We start from the raw sequence: 25,747 nt of genomic DNA, 5'->3' as shown, positions 1-25,747 counted from the left end.
TGAGGTTAGATGTTTCGGAGCCTAGTCGGGTTTTAGCTTGCACAATCGCTCGGACTTCTTTATATAAGCGCATCAGAGAGCGACAGTATGATGATCCTCATTTGCTTGTCCTTAAGGACACGGTGCGGCACAGTGGTGCCAAGCAGGTTGCTGTGTGAGATGATGGAGTTCTGTGGATGCATGGTCGTATTTGTGTTCCTAATGTGGATGGGCTTCGTGAATTAATTCTTAAAGAGGCCCACAATCCCGGTATTCTATTCATCCGGGTGCCGCCAAAATGTATCAAGATTTACGGCAATATTATTGGTGGAGAAGAATGAAAAAGGATATAGTTGCATATGTAGCTCGATGTTTGAATTGTCAGCAAGTTAAGTACGAGCATCAGAGACTTGGTGGTTTGCTTCAGAAGTTAGAAATTCCTGAGTGGAAGTGGGAGCGTATCACTATAGATTTTGTTGTTGGACTCCCACGGACTCAAAAGGAGTTCGACGCAGTATGGGTAATTGTGGACAGGTTGACCAAGTCAGCACATTTCATTCCAGTGGCAATTACCTATTCTTCAGAGCGGTTAGCTGAAATTTACATTCGTGATATTGTCCGCCTTCACGGTATGCCCGTGTCTATTATTTCAGATCGAGGTACGCAGTTCACCTCACACTTCTGGAAGGCTGTACAACGTGAGTTAGGCACGGGGGTTGAGTTGAGTGACGGACAATCAGAGCGCACTATTCAGATATTGGAAGATATGTTTCGCGCTTGTATTATAGATATTGGAGGTTCTTGGGATCAGTTCTTGCCACTTGCAGAGTTTGCCTATAATAACAGCTACCGGTCGAGCATTCAGATAGCTCCGTATGAAGTATTATATGGGAGACGATGTCGTTCGCCTGTTGGCTAGTTTGAACCGGGAGAGGCTCGGTTGTTGGGCACTGATTTGGTACAGGATGCCTTGGATAAGGTCAAGGTTATCCAGGATCGACTTCGCACAACTCAGTCTAGGCAAACGAGTTATGCCGACAGAAAGGTTCGTGATGTTGCATTCATGACTGGAGAAATAGTATTTCTCTGGATTTCACCTATGAAAGGTGTAATGAGATTCAGAAAGAAGGGCAAGTTAAGCCCTAGGTATATCGGACCCTTTGAAATTCTTGAAAGGGTGGGTGAAGTACCCTACAAGCTTACACTACTACCTAGTTTATCAGCAGTTCATCCGGTGTTCTATGTATCTATGCTCCAAAAATATCATGGTGATTCGTCCCATGTGTTAGATTTCAGCTCAGTCCAATTGGACAAAGATTTGACTTATGAGGAGGAGCCGATAGCTATCCTTGCTCGGCAGGTCCGACAGTTGAGGTCTAAAAGTTATTCCTCAGTTCGGGTGCAATGGAGAGGTCAGCCAATTGAGGCAGCTACCTGGGAGTCCGAGCCGGACATGTGGAGTAGATATCCCTACCTTTTCACCAGCTCAGGTATTTTTCTAATTCCGTTCGAGGACGAACGTTTGTTTTAGAGGTGGAGAATGTAATGACCCAATATGTCATCTTTAATTTTAAATATTCATTTCTGTATTTTTAGACCTCGAAGAGCACTATTCAGCATTCCTTGAATTGCGTGCACAGTCCGTAAATTTTTCGGAAAGTTTTTGTATGAAAAATTAATTAAAATGTGAAATAGAGCTTTAAAACTCAACTGAGTTAACTTTGGTCAACGTTTTGAGCCAACGGACCCGGATCAGTATTTTGACAGTTCCGATAGGTCCATATCGTGATTTAGGACTTGGACGTATGTCCGAAATCGAATTCGAAGCCTAGCTCAAATTATCGGTATTTAACAGAAACTAGAAATTTAAAGGTTTAAGAATTCCTAAATTTAGTCATAATTGGGTTTTTGTTGATACGAGTTCCGATTTAGATTCCGAGAGTTTGATAAGCTTCATAACAATATTTATGACTTATGTACAAAATTTGAAGTTATTCTGAGGTACGTAGGCACGTTTTTCGTTAGTTTTTGAAAAAATAAATAAAAGGTTTGATTTTATAAAGTTTGAATTTCTAAAGTGTGACCGGAGATTTGACTTTTGAGCAAACGATCCCATAATAGAATTTTTATGATTTCAATAGCTTCGTATGGTAATTTCGGACTTAGGCCCATGTTCGAATTTGGATTTGGAAGTCTGTAGGACAATTCTGTGCATTTTGGCATAAGTTGGAAAATAAAAGATTTTTGGAAAGTTTGACCGGGAGTTGACTTTATTGATATCGGGGTCGGATTTTGATTCTGAAAATTAGAACAGCTCTATTATGTCATTTATGACTTGCATGCAAAATTTTAGTTCTTTCCGAATTGATTTGGCATGTTTCGGCGCGAGTTATAGAATTCAAAATTTCATAAACTCATAAGTCCGAATCGACGCGCGATTTGTAGTTTTGCCGTTGTTATGTGTGATTTGAGATTTTGAGTAAGTCCATAATATGTTTTGAGACTTGCTGGTGTGTTCGGACGGGGTTTTGAGGGGCTCGGGTGAGTTTCAGAGTGGTTTCAGATCATTTTTAGGTAATTTTTAACTGCTGGTTTTTGACAGCAGTGTGCGAAATTTCTGATGCGCATATCTGACTTTGGAAGCTTATATCTCGCAATCTATAAAGATTCTGAAAATTATCAAAATATAAAAGTTGTAGACCTTTGATTTTAGTTTCCAGAAAGATGAACCATTTATCATTTGGATATTTGTACTGAATGTTATGATTGATTGACTGAAGGCTGGTAATGCAATTTTTGTTTGCCTGTCAGTGTGCACCGCCAGAAATTTCTGATGCACCGGGATGACTTTGAAAGCTTATATCTCACAATCTATAAATAAACTAAAAAATATCAAAACATGAAAGTTGTTGCTCTTTGATTCTAGTTTCTAGAAAGATAAAGCATTCATCATTTGGACATTTGTACAGAAAGTTATGATCAATTTACTGAAGGATAGTACATCAATATTTGGCTTGAAAATTTTGAGACAAGTCGCATCTGCCTGGACAAAATATATATGTCTGGAGTCCGACATTTTTGTTCATTTTTAGAGTTTTCGACCTCGGTTTTGGGCGATTTCAGAGAAAGTTTTCACTAGTTTGAGTTGGGTATGTATTCTTTATCCGAAATTAGTTATATTTCATGATTCCATACTCATTTTCATCATTAATCCGTGAATTTATGGAGGAAAAATCAGATTTTTATTAAATCTTCCAAAAACAAAAATTTATGATTTGAAAGCCAATCCAATGTCGGAATTTGACAATTTTGTATGGTTGAACTCATATCGGAACGAGTATTCAGATTTTGTGAATTTTTTCGGGATTCGAGATATGGGTCCCACTGTCGGTTTTTGAAATAAATTTCGGATTTTAATCTGTAAAATTAGTAATTTCATATGAAATTAATTCCTACGATTCGTGTTGAGAATATTGAATTATTTGTGACTATTTTATTTGAAACTTTCGGACATCAATTCGCGAGGCAAAGATTTATTGGAATCTTGAATTTGGTTGCGAAGCGAGGTGAGTGTCGTGGTTAACCTTGACTTGAGGGAATAGAACCCTTGAATTATTGTTACATGAATTTCATGTGTAACGATGTATAGGCGAGGTGACGAGTGCCTATACGTCGTCAAATTGATTGTTTGCAAATTTATCTGGAAATCATAAATTATTTTAAATTATGAATTAATTATTATATTAATTATTTCTCTCATATTCCTTGCTCAATATTATGCCTTGAATCCATGCTATATTTGCTACATGCTTATTTGATTTATGTGACTTAATTGTTACTTGACATTTAGCATACTAAATATTAAATTGCATGTTTCCTCCTTAATTTTCAGAATTCATTGCTACTTGTCATCACTTGTTTCTAAATAAATCATAATTATTCTATGCTTGTTGTCTTACAATTTCATATTAATTGTTGCATTTATTGGAATAATTTCTTTTATAAGAATTGGTAAATTATATTATTGAGGAGCGGGTTGCACGCCGCAACAGAAATGAAAGTGAATATATTGGAGGAGCGGGTTGCACGCCGCAACAAAATTTGATTGAAAGTGAATATATTGGAGGAGCGGGTTGCACGCCGCAACAGAATTGATTGAAAAGATATATTGAGGATCGGTTTGCACGTCGTAACGGAATTAAATAAAAATGAATATATTGTGGGATCGGGTTGCACGCAATAACAAAATTAAATAAAAATAAATATATTGTGGGATCGGGTTGCACGCAACAACATAATTGAATATGAATATATTTGTAGGATCGGATTGCACGCTGCAACGGAAAGTGATTTAAGTAATAATTGGTTATGACTTCCGAGTTGGCTTGATTATTGATATGATTTACCGGTTTAATTTCTATTCACGTTCTCCTATATTGTTGTTATTATTATTATTGCATACAAGTTAGTGTAAATGACATGCCTTAGCATCGTCACTACTTTGTCGAGGTTAGGCTCGGAATTTACTGGGTACATGGGGTCGGTTATACTCATACTACACTCTGCACTTTTTGTGCAGATACCGAAGTTGGTCCCAGTGACATACAATAGATTTGTTCGAATTCAGCTATCCACGGGAGATTTGAGGTATAGCTGCACGACGTTCGCAGCTCTAAAGTCCCCATCTACTTTATTTTAGCTGTGTATTTATGTCAGACAACTTTATTTTCATTCAGACCCTTATTTGTATTATTCTAGTAGCTCGTGCACTTGTGACACCAGTTCTGGGATGATATTTAGACATAGCTATTATTATGGTTTACTCACTTTATTTCAGATTTTATTCCAGTTATTAGTTTCTTTATTATTAATTAAATTAAATTGTTAAAAAAAGGTTAAAATTATTCTAACGTTGGCTTGTCTAGCAAGTGAAATGTTAGGCGCCATCACGGTCCCAAAGGTTGGAATTTCGGATCGTGACACTTGTAAAGTTTGATTTTTCTAGAAATATTTTTGATAATTCTAACTTTTTTTGTATCGTTTGTTAATTGTTAGTCTGCCAAAAACATTCTAGCTAAAAAGCAAATACTGCCTCTTCTCAAAGTTAGTTCTTTTGTTGTAGCTTCTGCCCTAAAATTTTCATTTTTTGGTCAATTTCTATGGTGTCAATAATGGTGTTTCCATATCAATTGTTGAGATGATCAACTAATTGCAAGAGAATGATGGGACTAAGAAACTTATAACTGGATTAATTGATGAACTCTATATATGAGTTTTCGTGTAGAAAACTTTAATGTATATTAGAATTAGTGGAAGCCAAACTGAAAACTTCTCTACCTTCTATTTTTCATAATTTTATACTCATTATTTTTTAAATTAGCTTTATAAATTCTCTACCTTATTGTTTGGCCATTTCTTTTTCTGTTATTAAATACATTACATATTTTTAATGCAGCACTTTCCAAACATTATCAGTCATTCCAGTTACACATTAACGTAAAAGAAGATGTATCATACTTAGTAAGTACTTGAAGTGTGAGATCGTCACGACCAAGTCAGACAATATAATAAAATAAAAACCTTTTTCATGGGCTAAGTACATAAAAGAATTATTCTATTATGGCTACAAAAAAAATTTCACCCTTATGTTGTTAGTAGTAACTTCTATAGCATTTAAAAAAAGATTGTTGTATAATATTTTAGAATTATTATTATTATTATTACTATTATTATGTGCTTGGTGCCTTATATTCTCATATATTTAAAAGTTTTGCTTATTTCTTGCTTATGTATTGTAGTTGATATGATGTATGTTGTTCACTTAAATTTACTTTTTTTTATTTTCTGGCCTCAACAAAGAGCCTAAGACAATGATAAATCATGTATTTTTACATCTTTCTTTCTCTCAAGCTGGCACTCTAAAATAGTGTACCAATGACAATTATAACTTAATATTTTAGATGAAAATATGGATTATTTTCTTTTTGTTATTTGAAGGTGCTCTCATGTATAATAAGGTATGATTAAAATATATATTATCCACGTTAACAATATTTCTTAAGAAGGGTAAATACTTCCGGGCAAGCATCATTATCGCAAAACACAATCCTCACATTGCTCAAATACATCAGACAATTGCTCATGGTCTTGATTGCTCAAATCTATGTTTTTTTGTTTAATTTTTTGATTTTGTACAAAACTTGATTTTCTATTAGAAAAATTATAAAATTCACATTTAACTTTTTTTTTTTTACAACCGCGGTTAAATACAGTAGTTCTTATAATTAATACTGTTAAATGGTTTCTTAATATATCAAGGTTAAACAACATTTAAAAAAAAAACAGAGTAGAGAGGATAAGTTAAAGTTCATTCTTTTTCTTTAAACTAGCGAGTATCAAAATGGAGAGAATATTTATCGTTCGCCCAACGAATATCTAAATTTCTCGGTCATGGAAGAACAGTCTGACCAAGAATCCACAAGACCAAATATTCATAGCTGCAGTAAATGAGATTTGTGGGCATTGTCATGTTTGCTTTAGCTTTCTCTATTTGTACTTTACTCATTATCATTTGCATGTACCCTTTTGTACAAAGAGCTTACAGATACCACACGCATTCACTTTCATTCTATTCAAGCCTCATAAAACAGTGCCTCTCGTACAGAAATTCATTTAAATATTTGCAAATACTTCATGGTAAATTGATAAAACTTGGTTTCAACAGGAACACTTTTCTGGGTAATTGTTGCATTGATTTGTATAGCAAACATGGAGCGAAAAGTTATGCTTTAAAAGTCTTTGACGAAATACCAAACAAGAATGTTGTGTCCTGGAACATGTGTGTGAAAGTGTTTATTCAGTCTGGTGATGTGCAGAGGGCAAGCCGGATGTTCGATGAAATGCCTGACAGAGATGTTGTGAGTTGGAATTCAATGATTTCGGGGTATGCTTCATACGGGTTGTTTGAGGTTGCTTTTGGTGTTTTCTTGGAAATGCAAAATTATGGTATTAGGCCTAGTGGATATACTTTCTCGATTCTGATTTCGAATGTGCAGTTTGCTTTTCATGGCAAGGAAATACATGGAAACATGCTAAGGAGTGGTGTTGATTTGTCTAATGTGGTGGTAGGGAATTCACTGATTGATATGTATGGAAATCTTGGGCTAGTGGACTATGGTACTGGTGTCTTTTTGGCCATGGAGGAGGTGGATGTTGTTTCATGGAATTCGTTGATTTCAGTCTGCTGTAAATCAGGGCGTGAAGATACAGCTCTGTCTTATTTTTGTTTGATGAGAGCTTGTAGATATTCACCGGATGAGTTCACTATGTCATCAGTGCTTATTGGCTGTTCTAACTTGCGCAGTTTGGAGAAGGGTAAGCAAATCTTATGTCTTTGCATAAAGATGGGGGTTTTGTGCAACACAATTGTTTCAAGTGCAGCAATTGACTTGTTTTCTAACTGCAACAGAGTTGAGGATTCAGTTCGCATATTTGAGGATTCAAATCATTGGGACACAGCTTTGTGCAATTCGATGATTTCGAGCTATGCACTGAACAGTTTAGAAGAAAATGCCTTGCGTGTATTTGTCCTAACTTTGAGGGAGAATATTAGACCTACGGAGTTTACACTCAGCTGCATTCTTAGCTGTGCTACAACCTTCCCTATGGAGCTGGGCATTCAAGCTCATTCTTTGGTCATCAAGTTAGGCTTTGTATCAGATCCCGTTGTTTCCAGTTCAGTTGTAGATATGTATTGTAAATATGGGTTGATTGACTCTGCCTCAAATATTTTCAATGACCTACTGGCAAGAGATTTGATATCGTGGAACACCATGATCTTTGGGTTGGCTATCAATGGTGAACTTACCAAATCACTCAGCCTTTATTATGAACTTCTTGAAGTCGGTGGTCAACCAGATCGAATTACGTTGGCTGCTGTTCTGTTGGCTTGCAGCTATGGTGGATTTATTGATGAAGGTATAGCTATATTTTCTTCAATGGAAGAGGAATATGGAGTTAGACCTGGCATCGAGCACTACACTTGTGTTGTGGGCATGATGACCAGAGCTGGTAAACTTAAAGAAGCCGGGGATATATTACAAAATATGCCTCATGAGCCCAACAGTGAAATATGGGAGTCAATACTTCTTGCTTGTGATATTTATGGAGACTTGAAAGAAACTGAAAAAGTTGCTGGAAAGATAATGGAGATAGCGCCGGAGTCATCTCTACCTTATTTGGTGCTAGCGCAAGTATACGAGTCCAGGGGAAGATGGGAGAGTCTTGTTCGGGTCAGGAAGGTAATGGAAGAGAGAGTTGAAAAGAAAGTAACTAGTTACAGTTGGATTAGTGTACACAACTGCTTAAAGATCTTCCAAGCTAACCAAATGCTTAGTCGTGGCAGTAAGGACATAGACATTTATTCTACGTTGAGGCTACTGACAAAGGATATATGGTATAAAGGTTATGCCTAGAAGTTGCAACTGGGAGTAATAGCTGCTAAATGGATAGGTATAGTAGCACCGATGAAACAAGCTGAATTCGATATTGATTCTTAAACAACAAGCAGATCTGCTTCAATTCTTTATTTTTGCTTTCTATATGGGTGTGCTTTAAGTGATAATTTAGGGTCTGAATCTGACTCATCTATGTTTTGGAGCAAATTTAATGATAACAAGTGAGTAGAAAAAGAAGGTTTTTTTTTTTGCATGGCTCTAGGGAAGCACCTTTGCGCTGAGGTCTTGGTGGATTTAGTGAAAATGATGCGGACAGAGATGGAGAGTTACATCATGTGGCAATTTTCAATGATGTGGTATAAGATCGTATCTTTCATTGCACAAAAGGGATTAAAGCTTTTCTAAAGTTCAAAATTTCCTCATGCATACTATGGAACCCCAGCAAGGGTAAAAGGATATTCACTTTGTTTCTGGATGCTGAATTGGAGCAACACTGTAGAACTCAGAATGTTGCATCGTATCTTTCATTGCACAAAAGGGATTAATGCTTTTCTAAAGTTCAAAATTTCCACATGCATACGATGGAACCCCAGCAAGCGTAAAAGGATATTCGCTTCGTTTCTGGATGCTGAATTGGAGCAACACCGTAGAACTCAGAATGTTGCATCTGACAAAAACCTATCTTTTGAAACTTAAGCTGCCTAGCTGTTTTATTTTGGCCTATAGAGAGGCATTCACTTCATAAATATGAGATAATTCTTTCAGCTAGAGTAGTTTTATACGTCTTAATCAAGCCACAACCATCTTTAGAAAACAATGATCGTCCAGCAGCGGATATTACTCATATAACCTCTCCATGTCTTGGATGCCTCATCATAGAGTGTGAAGGTCGAGAGATGCTGAGCTTGACTGGAAAGACTAAAAGGTAATCTAGAGTCCTAGCTCTCTCTAACCTGTGAAGCTAACAGGTTTATAAATAATTGAGTGTTCACCTTGTATGTTAGTTTACCTCTTTTCTCATTCTTTGGTTTTATGATAAATCATTCTTCGATAATTTGTTATACAAAAGGGATACTTATTATTATTATTCCCCTTTTATTGATGAAAGCATATGCTAATAGAATGATAAAAATGAAAAGGTAACACAAACTGAAGAATAAAAGATTAGTCTTAGCTTGATTACATTATCATGTTATTCGACTTTGGTGGCCGGTCACAATTTGCTGGGCTCCAACCTATTGCTTGCTTCTCATTGTCATAGATCACCATTTTATCTTGCATTGATATATCTCCAATAAGGTTGACATTTTGCAGGCCGGCTTCAGTACCATTTAGAACCCCCAAGCAGACACTGCCCTTTGATGAGATAATAAGATATGATTCCGGGGGAATTTCGAAATGAGCTTTGGATTTCCATCCATGGGGAAAGCTAAGTGCGAAGTTCTTGAAGTATTTTTTTACATCATTTATGGTTTTGAAAGGTCTCCTGCCCTTCCAGCACAATGGGAGTGTATAGTCATCCTTTGCTTCTCTTAGTGGCTTCCCATTCAGTTCTTTTTTCAACAATGAAATGAAACCTTGGTATGTTTGTGAGTTTAGGTAGCTGAAGGAACTTCCACTGTCAAAGACTACAAAAAGGTTCTTGAATCCTGTGGCTTTACCACCAAATATGAGCTCTCCAGATCCTGCTGAATAGTGCTTCATGCGATCGTGCGCCATAGGAGTCCAGACGATGCGTGAGGAGTCATAAACCTCATCTCCAAAGAAGAGAAAACCTCCTCCTCTGCCACTCAAGCAATGGCCTACCACATTCCGCACCAAACCCTTGCTGTGAAGCTGAGACACAATGCTGGCTTTTCCTTTCCCAAGGCCAAGCACTCCATCTAAAGGATGATGAGATTGACCAGGTAACTGATCATATCCACACCCTAGAGCCAAACGAGGTATTATCCGAGCACCACTGGTCGCATTGAAGTTAAACACATCATTAAGTAGGACACCTAGCGATGAACCTCCATCGGCATAGTCAACCTGATAGTCACATTGTTCTGGACTCTCACATTTGTAATCAACATGATGCAAGGAGGCACAGAGGGGGTCCTTGCACGGCACGAGGTCATTGTTTGGTTTGTAGAACGGATGAGGCGCTCTTGTGCAGCGAACACAGGGAGCATCACATTGCAGCCATGTGAGATCGCTGCCGGTGTCAGGATCAAGAAAATAGGGCTTTGAAGGCTGCCCTATATTGAGCTGAACATAGTAATAACCAATGGGATAGACATTACCATAGAGTGGTAGGACAATTGAAGAAGAGGCAACTGGTTTGACCACTGATGAAGACGCTGCAGAACCAGAAGACATCCATTTCCACCATTTCTGCTGCTGTTGCAGCTGCTGATTATCACCAGAACCTGCTGCTGCTGAAACAGACACAGCCACAAATATCACCATCCCAATAATTTTTCCTCCCCCCATATCTCTTTCTTTCCTATGATACAACTAATAGTAAACAAAGAGATAAAAAGCTCGGTACGTTAATTTTAATTCAGCAAAAATCTTGTTGCTTTTTATATGTTTCTCAAAAGAAAACCCCACCCAAGAGACATGAAGGGGATGAAGTCATGTGGATTCTTTGGAAGGGTTTTTAATTTACTTGAGAACTGAGGTTTAGTTTTGGCATTGCTTGGATTCCTTTGTTTCCTCTTGTCCTATGATAAGTATAAACTATTCATGTAATTTCGTATGGTAAAAAAAAAAGAGTTCGAACTTAAAAGCATAGATAATAGTAGTATGTTTTTATTTTCCTATAATTACTAATAAATCTTGCAGGTAAGGATTATTTAAAATAAGAAGAAAACAAGAAAAAAGAGAAGAAAGAGGACAGACACCTCATTGATGACATTATTTTGCCCGCACATTTTTCTTATAAATAGGGCCCATTCATGTGCAAGGAAAAATAACTCCAGAAACGTGAAAATAAAGCCAATTTTTTATTTGACTCTTCTAGTTTAGCTTTTTGGTATTTTTAATATTCCTTTCGCTTTTTCTCCTTAGTAGTACTTCTTTTATTTACTCTGTAGCGGAGTAAACTATTTTTGTTGGAATACTTAAAAAAGTTTGATAAATTATTATAGTATATAGGGAAAATACAAAAAATTCTTTTTAAATTTGTCCCAAAAATACAGGCAACTCCGTAAATATTGAGAACAAATAATTATGTATAATTAGTTGACAACATCCAATAGAAGATGACATGTATATAGTTAAGTTAGTTTTCAACTTTGTTCTTTCTTTTTACGCATATAAGAATGAGATAACACATTCTTTGCCACGTCATCTTTTGAGGGGAAAATAAATTCACTTCAAACAAAAATAAGATAATAAATAAAGTGTATAAATGACTTTTCTGAACAAGTTTAGGGGTCAACTTATAAATTCCTCTATCCATATCTCCATATTTTTGTAACAAGTGAAACCTTCAAAACATACTTCCACACCTCAGTTGAACGACAAGATTTTGTATACTTTGCTTTTCACGCCATTTAATCCTTCCTACACCATTTTCTCTTGTCAATCACGATCGATCGGAATATCCTTATCTTTTTCGTTGCTCTCAAAATTCTTAGATACCAAGTAAAAGTATCATACCCCCTTCTCCTGCAGGGACGGCTCTAGTATATACGGGGCATAAAACTAAAATTTAATATGAGGCCTAAATTTTAAAAGAAAGTTATATGATATGTTTTTATTTAAAGTCTATTTTTATAGCTTTTTGAGATACAAAGTGTTAATAATTTTTTTTTATAGTCGATTTTCCCTAATAATTCATTTTCAACTGATAATATAGCCGACTCATTTAATCTTTCTTGAGATATTGTTAATTTTAGATAAAATTTTATAGATCAATAGAAATCTAGAACTATTGGAAGCTTAAATTTCTCGGAGAAAGAAGGTGAGTAAGAATATTAAAGAGAAAGACAGAAAATATGTAGGGGTTTCTGAAATATGAAGAGATCAGGAAAAGAAAGATTGACTTGGATAAATTAAGAAAGAAGAGTAAAATTTTTACACGTTATCTAATGAAGGAGTAAGAAGTGAAAAATTAAAACGTTGGGAAAATTATTCATCTACTCGTATTTAAGTAAATCAAATTATTACTTTATTTATGTTTCTAAAGAGCTTTCTTTTCTTTTATATTGAAAATTGTACTTTTGTATTAAAGTACTAAATATTTTTTTTAAATACATATACACATTATTTTTATAAAATGGGCCCCCAAAATTTGGGGCCTAAGGCACAAACCTACTAATCAAGACATTAGAGCCGGCCCTGTTCTCCTGATTGACAGGAATGATCCTTTAAGGGGCTCATCGTTAAATATTATCCCCTTTTAAATGTATCATTTATTGATGTTAGGGATGTTTACATTTCGCCGGATTTTATGTTATATTTATTCTACCTATATTGTTAATTGTTCACTAACTCTACGTGTGACATAGTTTTGTGATTGTTCAATTATTACTAAACTCTACCATATTGACATGACTTTCTGTTATATGCATTCGACCTAATTATGAAATTATTCATAAACTTTACCTGATTGACATGATTTTGTACTTATTCAGTTGTTCACCAAGCTCTACCGGATTGGCATGACTTTGTGTTATTTGTAATCGGCCTATATGTTAAATTGTTCATTAAACTTTGCCCGATTGACATGATTTTGTGCTTGTTAAGTTGTTCACCAAACTCTACCATATTGGCATGACTTTGTGTTATTTGTAATCGGCCTATATGTTAAATTGTTCATCAAACTTCGCCCGATTGACATAACTTTTATGTGTGGTTCAACAAAGTGTTCTTCGAATTTACAATTTCAATTTCGTTCAAACTATCCCAAATATGCTCCAAATGATTTCAAATTTAAAACAAAGCCTCTGAATACAACACAAACGATCCCTAATTATCAATTTAGTCAAATCACACCAAATCAATAAAACTCACTTTGTCTTTTTCAATGCTTTCTAAGGGAGCTTTGAGATTTTTAAAATAAATCACTAAAAGTGTTCAAACTAAAAAGTTAAGTACGAATTATCAATATTCAAATAATTTTAATAATAATAATTTATCATTAAACGTCAAACAAGGGCTCAAAGAAAGTGGGGTTGGCTTCTCGACTAGTGTTCGAGGGACATCATCCAAGGATATAATGACATGATTTTGGTTACTCAATACTTTAATAGGATGAAGGAGATAGGAGCCAAAGGAACAATTTCAAGGAGTTTATTTTTATATAAAGTTAAAAATGGGAATAATATTTAAATATTAATTCCTTAGGAGATAATCAGTGCAATTTATGTTAAATATTCCCTAGTAGCAACTGCCAAGTCCAAGTAGCTTAGTGATAGAGTGTCACCTTACCTCTATATATTCTACACCTAGCCACTAGGGGTGCTCATAAAAAATCGAATCAAATTGAAAACCGAACCAAACCGACTAAAAAATCCTATACTTTTTAGGTTTGGTTTGATTTTGGTTTTATATTTTAAAAATCGATCAAATTTGATTTGGTTTTGGTTTTAATAAAAAAATAACTGAAAAAAATCAAACCAAACCGACTATAAAAGTAGCTATATAAATTTGTTATTACACCTATATATATGTATATTTTTATATAAAATTGCTGAAATTTTATGGTACATATTAGTCATTTGTATTTTTGGTCTAGTTTTTTGCTATTATAATAATCTAATTCTTTGACTTCTAGTTTGATTGGTAGTTTTTCTTTTGCTAAGTACAAGAATTTATTTCATGTTAAAAATAATCGATTTTTAATTGAGTACTTAAATTATTCATCACTATTTGAGTCAATTATCATCAATATATCTTGGTAAATGATAGATTTCTCAAAGAGCAATTAGTTTGATAGTGTTACGTTGAAAATATAGTCGCCGGAATATGTATTTGGTAGTGTATGTCTCATATTTAAGAAAAACCCGATAAATAACCGAAAAAATCGAAAAACCGACAAAAACCGAATCGATAAGGTTTGGTTTGGTTCCAATATTTGAAAAATCGACTTACTTGATTTGGTTTTTTTTTAGGGAAAAACCGACTCAAACCGAGCCATAAACACCCCTACTTGCCACTAGTACCAACTCGAACTTTCATATGTTGCTTAGATTAGAAAAAAATAATTAATTAAAACAAAGCTTATAAAAATTAATTTACTCAGTAAACAAACAAAAAATGTGATATAGCCATTCTTTCTCTAATTATTCTTTTTAATTATTTTTTTGTATTCTTGTGATAATTTCAGAGACATTCTCTGAGGTTGTGCTTTATTGTGATTTACGATATTACACTTACCTTCCTTATTTTAATTTCCTTGTAACAATTATGTTAACATATTTATTACTAATTTTAGAATTATTATAATATGACATATTTACTCTTTCTAATATACTCTTTGCAATTCTTTTTCTAAAAAGTTCCTTTAAGATTATAAAATCAAATAAAAGCCGTGTGATTTTAATTTGGCCGCCAATTTCAGTATCCGAAAGTCAAATTCCAGTAACCAAAACTGCACATCAGATCTCAGTACAAAATTTGTTCGTCTCTCATGATTGAAATCGAGTTATAAGTTGTTTTCTAGTTGTCTCTCAATATTTCCTCCTTTACGTCTCTTATGAGATATGCCTTCTGATAATAGAGAGATAAGAATCTTTCTTAAGTTTGTATTTCTTTGGACCTTGTCGCCTATGGATTCAAACGATTAGTATTTGCTACCTAATTCAAAGGACATTTGTAATTATTAATCCTTTTCATATCAGTTGTCCAAGAGTTTAAGAGATTCAACATAACTGAAAATAGAAAACTCAATTTAACAGATGTAGGTTTTAATTAGGTAAAATAGATACAAGTTTTAATTAGGTAAAAAAAAAAAATATAGGTTTAATTCAAAATAATCTTTTTATTTCTTCAGTAAAATACGTTCATGATTAATTAAATAAAAGTGTATATAAAAAATGTCAAATTAGTCATATTACTATTTTTAAAAATTAAAATAAATAGTTAAAATAATTATTATAAAAAATTAAAATAAGGAAGGTAAACGTAATATTGTAAACCATGAGAAAGGCTAGTGTACTAGGGCGAAACCTAAGGAAGATCCATGAAATTATCTCTATTTTCTTTTATGAACTTCAGTGTGATTAATTTGCAAAAGAAAAATTGCGAGACTGAAAGTTAGACTAGAAGATAAGATAGAAAACTAGAAAATACTGAATTAATTTTAGAGTCAAATTCAGTTTACCCCCTTAACCTTTATAGGTTATGAAACGATACCCCCATCGCATTTTGAATGGGAAAGGAAACTTCCTAATTCATTCTTTTTCCGGCTTTTTTCTTCTTCTTCTTAGAAAAAAATAGCTCTTTATTTTTTCTTGATTTTTTTGTTCATACATTAACGAACCATGATTAAAGGTTTCAAGTTGAGCAGGACCAAGACAGAATACTTGGAGATCAAGTTCAGTAATGGGGATCAAGAAGTGGACGGGGATGTGAGGCTGGATTCATAAGTCATCCCGAGGAGAGATAGTTTCAAGTACCTTGGGTCAATTATACAGGGGAATGAGGAAATTAACGAGGATGTCATGCATCATATCGGGAAAGGGTTAATAAAATGGAGGCTTGCTTCCGATATTTTGTGTGATAAGAATGTGCCACTTAAACTTAAAGGTAAGTTCTACAGAATGATGGTCAGACCGACTATGTTGTATGGGGATGAGTGGCCAATCAAAAACTCTCATGTCCAAAAAATGAAGCTGGCAGAGATGAAGATGTTGAGATGGATGTGCGGGCATACCAGGTTAGATAAGATTAGGAATGTAGTTATTCGGGTAGGGCCGTTCACAACCGAACTGTAACCGAAAACCGAATCATAAATTTGGCTTATTGGCTTATTGGTATCGGGTTATCGGATTAACGGTTGGTAAACAAATTGAAGTTTTATAATTAACGGCTTATCAGTTTGGGGGCGGATTATTTCAATTTTCTTATCGGATAAAGCGTTAACCCATTAAGAATTTTTGTATTTATATTTTTATCCATATGTATATTAAATATCTCTTCCATTATTTAAAACCCTAAATCCCTAATTTCTAATTTCCCTAAGCAGTCAGCACTCATCATCAACATTCTCACCAGTCTCTTCTCTCTCCTTTCAAATGGTTTCAAATGATTTAGAAACCAAAAAGTCTGTCTCCTCCAATTATTTTTATTACTAAAGAGTTCTTTAGAAGGTTTTGATAAAATAATAGTTTGTGATTTCTGGAAATGGTTTGAATATTTCGGGCATGATAGTGTCACATAAACGGGTTGAACTCAAGGTTTAAATTTAGTGATTTAATGTCAAGTGGTATATGTACTTATTGTCTATTTGATTTAGTCGATAAATCGCCCAATAACCGTCCGATAATTGCTAAATCGATACCGATCCGCCAGATATCTTATCGGATGGCTAACAGATTAGTGCATTTACAAACTGATAACCAATAAGCCGAATCGTTAAGTATAATATCCGCCCAATCCGCCCGATAAGCATCCCTATATTTGGAAAAAGCTCGGAGTGGTCCCGGTCGAGGACATGATGCGGGAAGTGAGACTTCGATGGTTCGGACATGTGAAGGTGAAAGGCGTTGATGCCCCAGTGAGGAGGTGCGAGAGGTTGGTCTTGGAGGGCCAAAGTAAAGGTAGGGGTAGGCTGAAGAAGTATTAGAGTGAGGTGAATAGGCAAGACATAGCGATGCTCCAACTCACCGAGGACATGACCCTTGATAGGAAGGTGTGGAGGTTGAGAATTAGGTAGAAGGTTAGGTAGCCGAGCGTCTTCTTCGTTCTTACCAGTAGTTTTAACACTTTATTTTGTGCTGGCCTTGTATTTTTTGTTCTCGGATTTTTGTTACTATTTGTTGTTTCTTGCGCTTTGGTCTAACAAAAGATGCAGCAACAAAAAATTATATTATATAATAACGTCAATTTAGTCAAAGAGTGAGAATCCCATATCATCATCACTTTCTTCTTTCTCTTCCTTCTTCTCCTCAACTGCAGGTTCTTTTGCAACCAACTGCTGCACCACCAGAAGGAGCAAACATCCTTCATGACATGTCACAACCCAAAATCTCACTATGAGGGTCGTGGTGACACCTAGTACCTAAGACTAGGTAAACCTATAACATCACGATACCAATCATATTATAAAAATTTAGAATTTAAATAAAAGCTACAAAATATAATAAAACTGCTAAAATATGAATACAATAAGCAACTTCCCAAAATCCGGTAATACTGAGTTATAAGCCCTACATAGAGTATACATGATGTAACAAGCCGATAAGTCGTTTTGCTTACTTATATTTCTATTCGGTGGTCCGAGTCCACGAATAGCTTCATATAATGTATTGACTTGCGTGTATGGTCGGTTTCAGTTTTCGAGTGGTTCGAGATTGATTTGGAAGAATGATTCTCATTTTAGAAATATTAAGTTGGAAGAGTTGACCAAGTTTGATGTAACGACCGACCGGTTATTTTGAGAGTATTAGCCCCGAACCCCTATTTATTGCTCCCTCTATTTGATTTTTTTGGGTTTTGTGACTTGTCGGGAGGATTTGTCTTTGGTTTCGGATTGAAATGGGACACATAGTCCCAAAAAGGGAAGTTTAATTTATAAGAATTGATCGTAGATTGAATTATATGAAGATGACTCCGGAATAAAGTTTTGATGGTTCCAGTAGCTCCATAGGGTAATTTTTGTCTTAGGAGCATGTTCAGATGTTGAATTGGAGGTCCGTAGGCCATTTTAGCGTCAATTAGCGAAAGTTGGAAAATTGGTTTAATTTTGGAAAGTTTGATCGGGAGTGGAATTTTTGATATCGGGACCGGATTCTAATTCCGGAAGTTGAAATAGGTCCGTAATGTCAATTATGACTTGTGTGCAAAAGTTTAGGTCAATCGGACTTGATTTGATAGGTTTCAGCGTCAGATGTAGAAGTTTGAAGTTTTAAAGTTCATTAGGCTTGAATCGATGTGCAATTCATATTTTTAGCATTGTTTGATGTGATCTAAAGGCTCGACTAAGTTCATATGATATTTTAAGACTTGTTGGTAAGTTTGGTTGAGGTCCCGGGAGCCTCAGGTGGATTTTGAATGGTTAACAGATCAAATTTGGACTTGTGAGAATGGCTGAAGGCACCAGCTTTGGTGTAATCGCACCTGCGCAAGATTAGCCGCAGGTATGAGTTCGCAGAAGCGGGATGAAGAAGTGTGGGCAGAGGTCGCAGATGCGAGGAAGTTTCACATCTGCGAGATCGCAGATGCGAAGGAGGCAGCGCAGAAATGGAAGGGACCTAGCGTAGGGGGCTCCGCAGAAGCGGCCTTCGTCTCGCAGAAGCAGATTTAGGACCGTAGGAGCGAAAGTTCAGCAGATGCGGAAGAGTTGACCGTAGGAGTGAGTGAACTATAGATGCGGGTAAGTTGTCACTTCTGCGATGCCACTGATACGTCTAAGTTCCACAAAAGCGAAAGTGCTGGACAGAACATTTAAATACAAGGGTTCGCGATTTTGCCTCATTTTAAACATTTTGAGCTCGGGTTTTGGCGATTCTTGAGAGCATTTTCGAAGGATTTCTTGAGGTAAGTCTTTTGTACTCATTTTTTATCAATAATCTTGTTTCCCCATTGATTTTTTCACCTAGATTATGGAGACTTCAAGGTATATCTGCCAGCGTCCGCAGACCTCGGAGTCCCCCTCTATCCTTATTATGTTGTTTCCCTTATTCTCTTTAGACTTTGATGTATAGAGACACTTAGTATTTTCTCTTAGAAACTTGTGACTTATTTCTACTAGTTTTGGGAGTTGTATCTATTTTGAATCACAGTCTGATTTATGTTACATGTGTTGAGATTGGAGTTCAGTTTATTATTCAGTTATTCCGCAAATTCTTAGGCTTACCTAGTCTTAGAGATTAGGTGCTACCACGACATCCTACAGAGGGAAATTGGGATCGTGACAAGTTGGTATCAGAGCACTAGGTTCATAGGTGTTATGAGTCACAAACAGGTTTAGTAGAGTCCCGCGGATCGGTACAGAGATGTCTGTACTTATCTTCGAGAGGCTATGGAACTGTTAGGAAAGGCTTCACTTCTTTGATTCCTTATCGTGCGAGATTTTGACTTCAGATTCTAAATTTCTGTCTTTCTATTCTCTCACAGATGGTGAGGACACGTATAGCTGGATCAGATGACTAGACACCCGCGCCCCCTGCTAAAGCCGCGAGAGGTCGGGGCCGGGGCCAGGGTAGGGGCCAAGGACGTCCACGTGGTGTATCCAGAACACCCGCACGAGCTGCTACAAAGGAACCACCAGTAGATCTAGTTGGAGGGCAGTCACTTGAGATGCCTGTTACTGCACCAGCCATCCAGGAGACTCTAGCTCAGTTTTTGGGCATGTTCAGCACATTGGCTCAGGCAAGATTGATACCACTTGATCCTGCCACATCTTTGGCCGAGGGAGGAGCACACACTCACGTCGTCGGTACCCCAGAGCAGCGGGTTCAGGTCGACCAGGTTCCAGATATCATACCAATGCAGCCGATAGTTCTAGTTCAGCCTGAGGTTAGGGCAGCAGTTTTTATGGCGGAGCAGCTCAGGCTCGAGAGGTACAATAAGTACCACCCTTCCACTTTTAGTGGCTTGGCATCAGAGGATGCCCAGGGTTTTCTTGAGGAGTGCCACCGTATCCTCCGTACTATGGGTGTTGCGGAGACTAGTGGGGTTTCTTTCACTACATTCCAGCTTAGAGGAGTGACCTATCAGTGGTGGCGCGCATACGAGTTAGATCGTCCGGCTGAGGCAGCTTCACTCACTTGGACTCAGTTCTTCAGATATGTTCTTGAGGGAGTATGTTCCCCAGAGTCTCAGAGATGCTTGGCAAGCAGAGTTTGACAGTTCCGCCAGGGTGCTATGACAGTTTCAGAGTATGCAGTCCGATTCAGTGATTTGTCTAGGCATGCACCGGCCTTGGTTGCTACTTTTTGAGAGTGGGTTCGTCGGTTTATTGAGGGGCTCAACCCCAGCATCAGATTAAGCATGGCCCGAGAGTTGGAGATGGATATTGCGTACTAGTAAGTGGTAGGGATTGCCAGGAGGTTGGAGCGTATGCTGACTCGGGATAGAGAGGAGAGAGAGGCTAAGAGGTCTCGAGAGTCTGGCACTTACAGTGGTACCTGTGTTCCAGTGGCAGCTCGTCAGGGCAGGGGTTATATGGGTTGCCCTGTTCATTCAACACTTCTAGCCGCCAGCGGTGCTCCAGCCACTACTAGGCCCCAAGATCCTTATTATGCACCGCTAGTATCTAGTGTGCCTCATGTATGGGGTGCTTTCTATGGTCAGTCCAGTCGATTAGGCCCGAGCAAGTCGTAGCAGCCACGTCCTCTGAGAGCTTGTTTTGAGTGTGGTGGCACTCGCCATGTGGTGAGGGATTGCCCCAGATTTAGGAGGGGTGAACCTCCACAGATTTCTCAGGGATCGCGTGCCCCACCAGGTCCTCAGGCTATGGTTACAGCACTAGCTACCACCCCACCTACACAGCCAACCAGAGGTAGAGGCCGGACAGATAGAGGTCGCCCTAGAGGGGGAGGCTAGGCCAGATATTATGCCCTTCCTGCTAGGACGAAGGCAGTTGCATAAGATTCTGTTATCATAGGTATTGTTCCAGTCTGTCATAGAGATGCATCAGTTTTATTTGATCCAAGCTCCACTTGTTCCTATGTGTCATTTTATTTTGCCCCGTATTTGGGTGTATCCCGTGATTCTCTGAGTTCACCTGTTTATGTCTCTACACCCGTGGGTGATTCTATTGTTGTTGACCGTGTGTGTCAGTCGTGTTTGATTTCCCTTAGTGGTTTTGAGACCAGAGTCGATTTATTATTGCTCAGTATGGTGGATTTTGATGTTATTTTGGGTATGGACTAGTTGTCTTCCTATCATGCTATCCATGATTGTAATTCCAATACGGTGATGTTGGCTATGCCAGGTTTACTGTGGCTAGAGTGGAGAGGTACCTTAGATCATGTTCCTAGCAGGGTTATCTTGTTTCTTAAAGCTCAACGAATGGTTGAGAAGGGGTGTGATCTGTATCTGGCCTATGTGAGGGATGTTAGTGTTGATACTCCTACCGTTGACTCTGTTCCGGTAGTGAGGGACTATTCAGATGTATTTCCGGCGAATCTTCCCGGCATGCCACCCGATAGGGATATTGACTTTGGCATTGATTTGTTACCGGACACTCAACCCATTTCTATTCCACATTATTGTATGGCCCCGACAGAGCTGAAATAATTAAAGGATCAGTTACAAGAGTGATCTCGTCCAATTTCACTCCTCTCTTTGAGGTTATGAAAACGATCGATGCAATAGTAATATCCAACAAGAGTCGGGGTCGAATTCCGCCGGGAGCTATATGAATGGGTGTTAGTAGTATATATCTTAGTGCGTGAGTTTGTATATCTAAATTTACACTTCCGCAATATTTGGTTTTGTTTGAAAATCTAAATTAAACTACGATTGCGATTCAAAGATGAAACTAGGAAATTATTTTTGTTATTTTTCAAATTATATAAAAGGCCTAGGGCTATGACCTTCACCTAGGTGCTTGCCTAATATATTGTAAACTTTAAACATTTTAATTATTGGTCGGGGTGTATTATAGCTATCAACACTCAAGTACCCACTCAATACCTCTCGGTCAGAGAGTGATTTTGCCCAATTTAGCTTTCTCAAGTCCAAATGGATATTGAACAAAATATTTGATAAGAAGCTCAAGTCGGGTTTTACTATCTCTAGGTACAACCCTTTAATTGGGCTTATCAATCTCTCGATTGACCCATTTTCTTGCTAGCCAAATTTTCCTAGACTAAGTCTCTCTTTCTCAAGTAGAAACCAAGTCAAATAGGCATGAATTAATGTTTGCAACCATTAATTCTTCAAAAACAAAGCAAGAACAAGGCTAGATAATAAACACCCAACCATAAACAAGTAATAAATCAAACACCCATTAAGTTTACACACTAGGGTTGGATCACAACCCTAGTGAAAATCTAGCCACTCATGCTTAAATTGGAAGAAAGAAAAGAATAAATGATAATTAAACCCATATTGATATTTAAAACGATGAAATCAATATTCAAAAAGCTCAAAATAGCAAAAACTACTAAAAAGAGTAAAAGAAACCGTCTACTGTAGCAGCTGATGTCAAAAGTTGACCTATCAAAAGTGAAACTCTTCTATTTATACAGAGCTGGAATTTTCGGACAAAAATGCACTTTCGGAGGTTCTACGGCCGCACAATTCCATGTGCGGTCTGCACTTTTCTTCAGCTTGTCAAGAATGGAGATCTGTGGCCGCATAATTCTGAACTGCGGCAGCACTGTCCTCTTTCTGCGGTCCGCACAATAATATCTGTGGCCGCACCTTGTTCTTCCGCGGTCCGTACAAATGTGTCTAGGGCCGCATAGCTCTTCTTCTGTGGCTGCACAATGATTGTGCGGTCTATACTTGCATTGGACTTGAGGTGCAGGTTCTCTGAACTTTTGCTCTGACCCAGCTTCTGCGGCCACACAATTTATGTGCGGACCGCACTTTGCGCATTTCTCTGATGGGAATTTCTTCACAACTTGCGGTCGCAGATGATATTCTGCGGTCCGCCCTTTTGAGCTTTTGTGCCTGTTTTTGTCCTTGAGTTTAGATTACTCCTTCTTGAGTTGGATTTCATCTTAGGAGCTCATCTTCCAATATTCCTGCAATTAAGCACATTTCATTAGTTTTTGGAAACACAATTAAATGCTTTTGGACTAAAACAAAATTTAAAAGGTGCTAATAAGTAGTCAAAATCCCCACTTATCAAAGAGTGGCTTGATTAGGGCTTCATTCGGCCCAGTGTGTCGCCTTGGGGTGCTCCTGTCTTGTTTGTGAAGAAGAAGGATGGTTCTATGAGAATGTGTAACGATTATCGCCAGTTGAACAAGGTTACAGTGAAGAACAGGTATCCATTGCCACGTATTGATGACCTATTTGATCCGCTTCAGGGTGACAGAGTGTTCTCTAAGATTGACTTGCATTCAGGCTATCATCAGTTGAAGATTCGGGAGCCAGATATCCCGAAGACTGCTTTTAGGACTCGGTATGGTCATTACGAGTTCTCTGTGATGTTTTGGGCTGACCAACGTCCCAACAACATTCATGCACTTGATGAACAGTGTATTTTAGCCCCATCTTGACTCTTTCATCATTGTGTTTATTGACGACATTCTGGTGTACTCCTGGAGTCGGGAGGATCATGAGCAGCACTTGAGGACTGTGATTCAGGCCTTGAGAGAAAAGAAGTTGTATGCAAAATTTTTGAAGTGTGAATTCTGGCTAGATTCAATGGCGTATTTGGGTCATGTGCTATCGAGTGAGGGGATCAAGGTAGACCCGAAGAAGATTAAAGCAGTGTAGAGTTGGCCCAGACCATCCTCAACTATGGAGATTCGGAGTTTTCTTGGCTTGGCGAGGTATTACCGTCGATTTGTAGAGGGTTTCTCGTATATTGCAGCACCTATGACTAGAATGATTCCGAAGGGTGCTTTATTCAGGTGGACCGAGGATTGTGAGGAGAGCTTTCAAAAGCTCAAGACTGCTTTAACTACAACCCAGTATTAGTTTTGCCTACTAGATCGGGGTCTTATATGGTGTATTTTGATGCGTCACGCATTGGTCTCGGTGTGGTATTGATGCAGGATGGTAGGGTGATTGCCTACGGGTCTAGTCCAGGCATAAGAGTTATGCAGATCGGAAGGTTTGCGACGTTGCATTCATGGTGGGGGAGCGTGTTTTGCTCCGGGTTTAGCCCATGAAGGGTGTTATGAGGTTCACAAAAATGGGCAAGGTGAGCCCTAGGTATATAAGGCCTTTTGAGATTCTTGAGAATGTTGGAGAGGTGGCTTACAGACTTGCAATACCACCTAGTCTCTCTGCAGTTCATCCAGTATTCCATGTTTCCATGCTCCTGAAGTATCACGGCAATCCGTCTCATGTGTTAGACTTCAGCTCAGTCCAGTTGTACAAGGATCTATCCTATGTTAAGGAGACGATGGTCATTTTGGACAAGCAGGTTCGAAAGTTGAGGTCAAAGAACATCGCTTCTATGGAGGTTCAGTGGAGGGGTCATCCAGTCGATGAGGCGAATTGGGAGACCGAGCATGATATGCGCAACCGTTATCCTCATCTTTTCTGTTACGCCTTGCAGTACTACATTACGATGATGTTACGCTTCGCAGTATTAAATTACGACGATGTTGCACACTGTAATATTGTACGTTGAATTTTTCATAAGGTAATTGACATCAGTCCAAGGAAAAAATTATTTGGAGATTATAAGGATTATGCTATTTTAAACAAATGATGAGTAAATTCGTGAAGGTGAAAGGGGAAGCAAGTCAAAGAAAATAAATTTTCGTCCAAGTATGACATGTTGGGATAAAATACGACCCGAGCTAAAATACTCGGTATTTATGGACTAGTGCCATACAAGGTACCACATGACCATGATAATAAGGTGTATAAGGTATGTGAAAAGTGAGTAGTATTTTAAGTAAGTAGAAATAATTCTTAATTATGTAGGTAATTGATTAATTATTGGGTAATAGGAAATTATCTAGTTAATTAATAATTAATGGTGGATTAATTAAGATTTGGATAAGTCTAAAGAACCTAAACGTGGTAGCCATGAAAGCCAACAAATTTTGACTCATTAGTCTCACAGCAAAGTGGCATAAATTGGGTATTCTTTAGCCAAGTCACCACACAAGTGGGGCCCACCACCAAAGACATAAAGACCTCTCATAATTCACTTTTCATCTCTACAAGATAAAAAACAAAATTCAGCAAGTATCCAACAAAGATTTACACCGTTCTTTTGCATTCTTAACATGATTTACATAGTAATATTCACTTTCATCAGAAGATGCAAGCTAATGTTTGCTACAAGACAAGTTTCAAAGATGTTTATTTGGTTTATGAGTCAATGGATACAGATTTAGATCAGATCATCAAGTCCCCTCAAGCACTCACAAACGACCATTGCCAGTATTTCCTATTCCAGCACCATACTTCCCGTTCTTTTGCTAACGGATGGAGCTCCAAAGCTCATTTGAAACTTCACAACATAATATAGCGTGAGTTTTTGCAAATTTTAAGGAGTACAGTGTAATCTT

At 37.4% G+C, this 25,747-nt stretch overlaps 2 protein-coding genes across 2 annotated transcripts; one reads left to right on the top strand and one right to left on the bottom strand.

Annotated features, from left to right (window-relative positions):
- Positions 1-6,310: 6,310 nt before the first annotated feature.
- Positions 6,311-10,979, top strand: LOC107786010 (pentatricopeptide repeat-containing protein At1g43980, mitochondrial-like). Its single transcript, XM_016607439.2, has 2 exons — positions 6,311-9,360; positions 9,750-10,979. The coding sequence occupies exon 1, from the start codon at positions 6,486-6,488 to the stop codon at positions 8,451-8,453; it is 1,968 nt and encodes a 655-aa protein (XP_016462925.2). The 5' UTR covers positions 6,311-6,485; the 3' UTR covers positions 8,454-9,360; positions 9,750-10,979.
- Positions 9,510-10,910, bottom strand: LOC107786011 (aspartic proteinase Asp1-like). Its single transcript, XM_016607441.2, has one exon. It carries the CDS (start codon positions 10,908-10,910, stop codon positions 9,615-9,617), a length of 1,296 nt encoding a protein of 431 aa, XP_016462927.2. The 3' UTR covers positions 9,510-9,614.
- Positions 10,980-25,747: the final 14,768 nt, after the last annotated feature.

Source organism: Nicotiana tabacum, chromosome 12 (genome assembly GCF_000715075.1).
Source record: "Nicotiana tabacum cultivar K326 chromosome 12, ASM71507v2, whole genome shotgun sequence".
Classification (NCBI taxonomy): Eukaryota; Viridiplantae; Streptophyta; class Magnoliopsida; order Solanales; family Solanaceae; genus Nicotiana; species Nicotiana tabacum.
The sequence above is the reverse complement of the archived record's forward strand: the minus strand, read 5'-3'. Positions and strand labels throughout refer to the sequence as shown.

Bases quoted from the DNA above. Each gene is read 5' to 3' on its own strand.
- LOC107786010 (XM_016607439.2), top strand. From the start codon at position 6,486: ATGAGATTTGTGGGCATTGTCATGTTTGCTTTAGCTTTCTCTATTTGT.
- LOC107786011 (XM_016607441.2), bottom strand. From the start codon at position 10,910: ATGGGGGGAGGAAAAATTATTGGGATGGTGATATTTGTGGCTGTGTCT.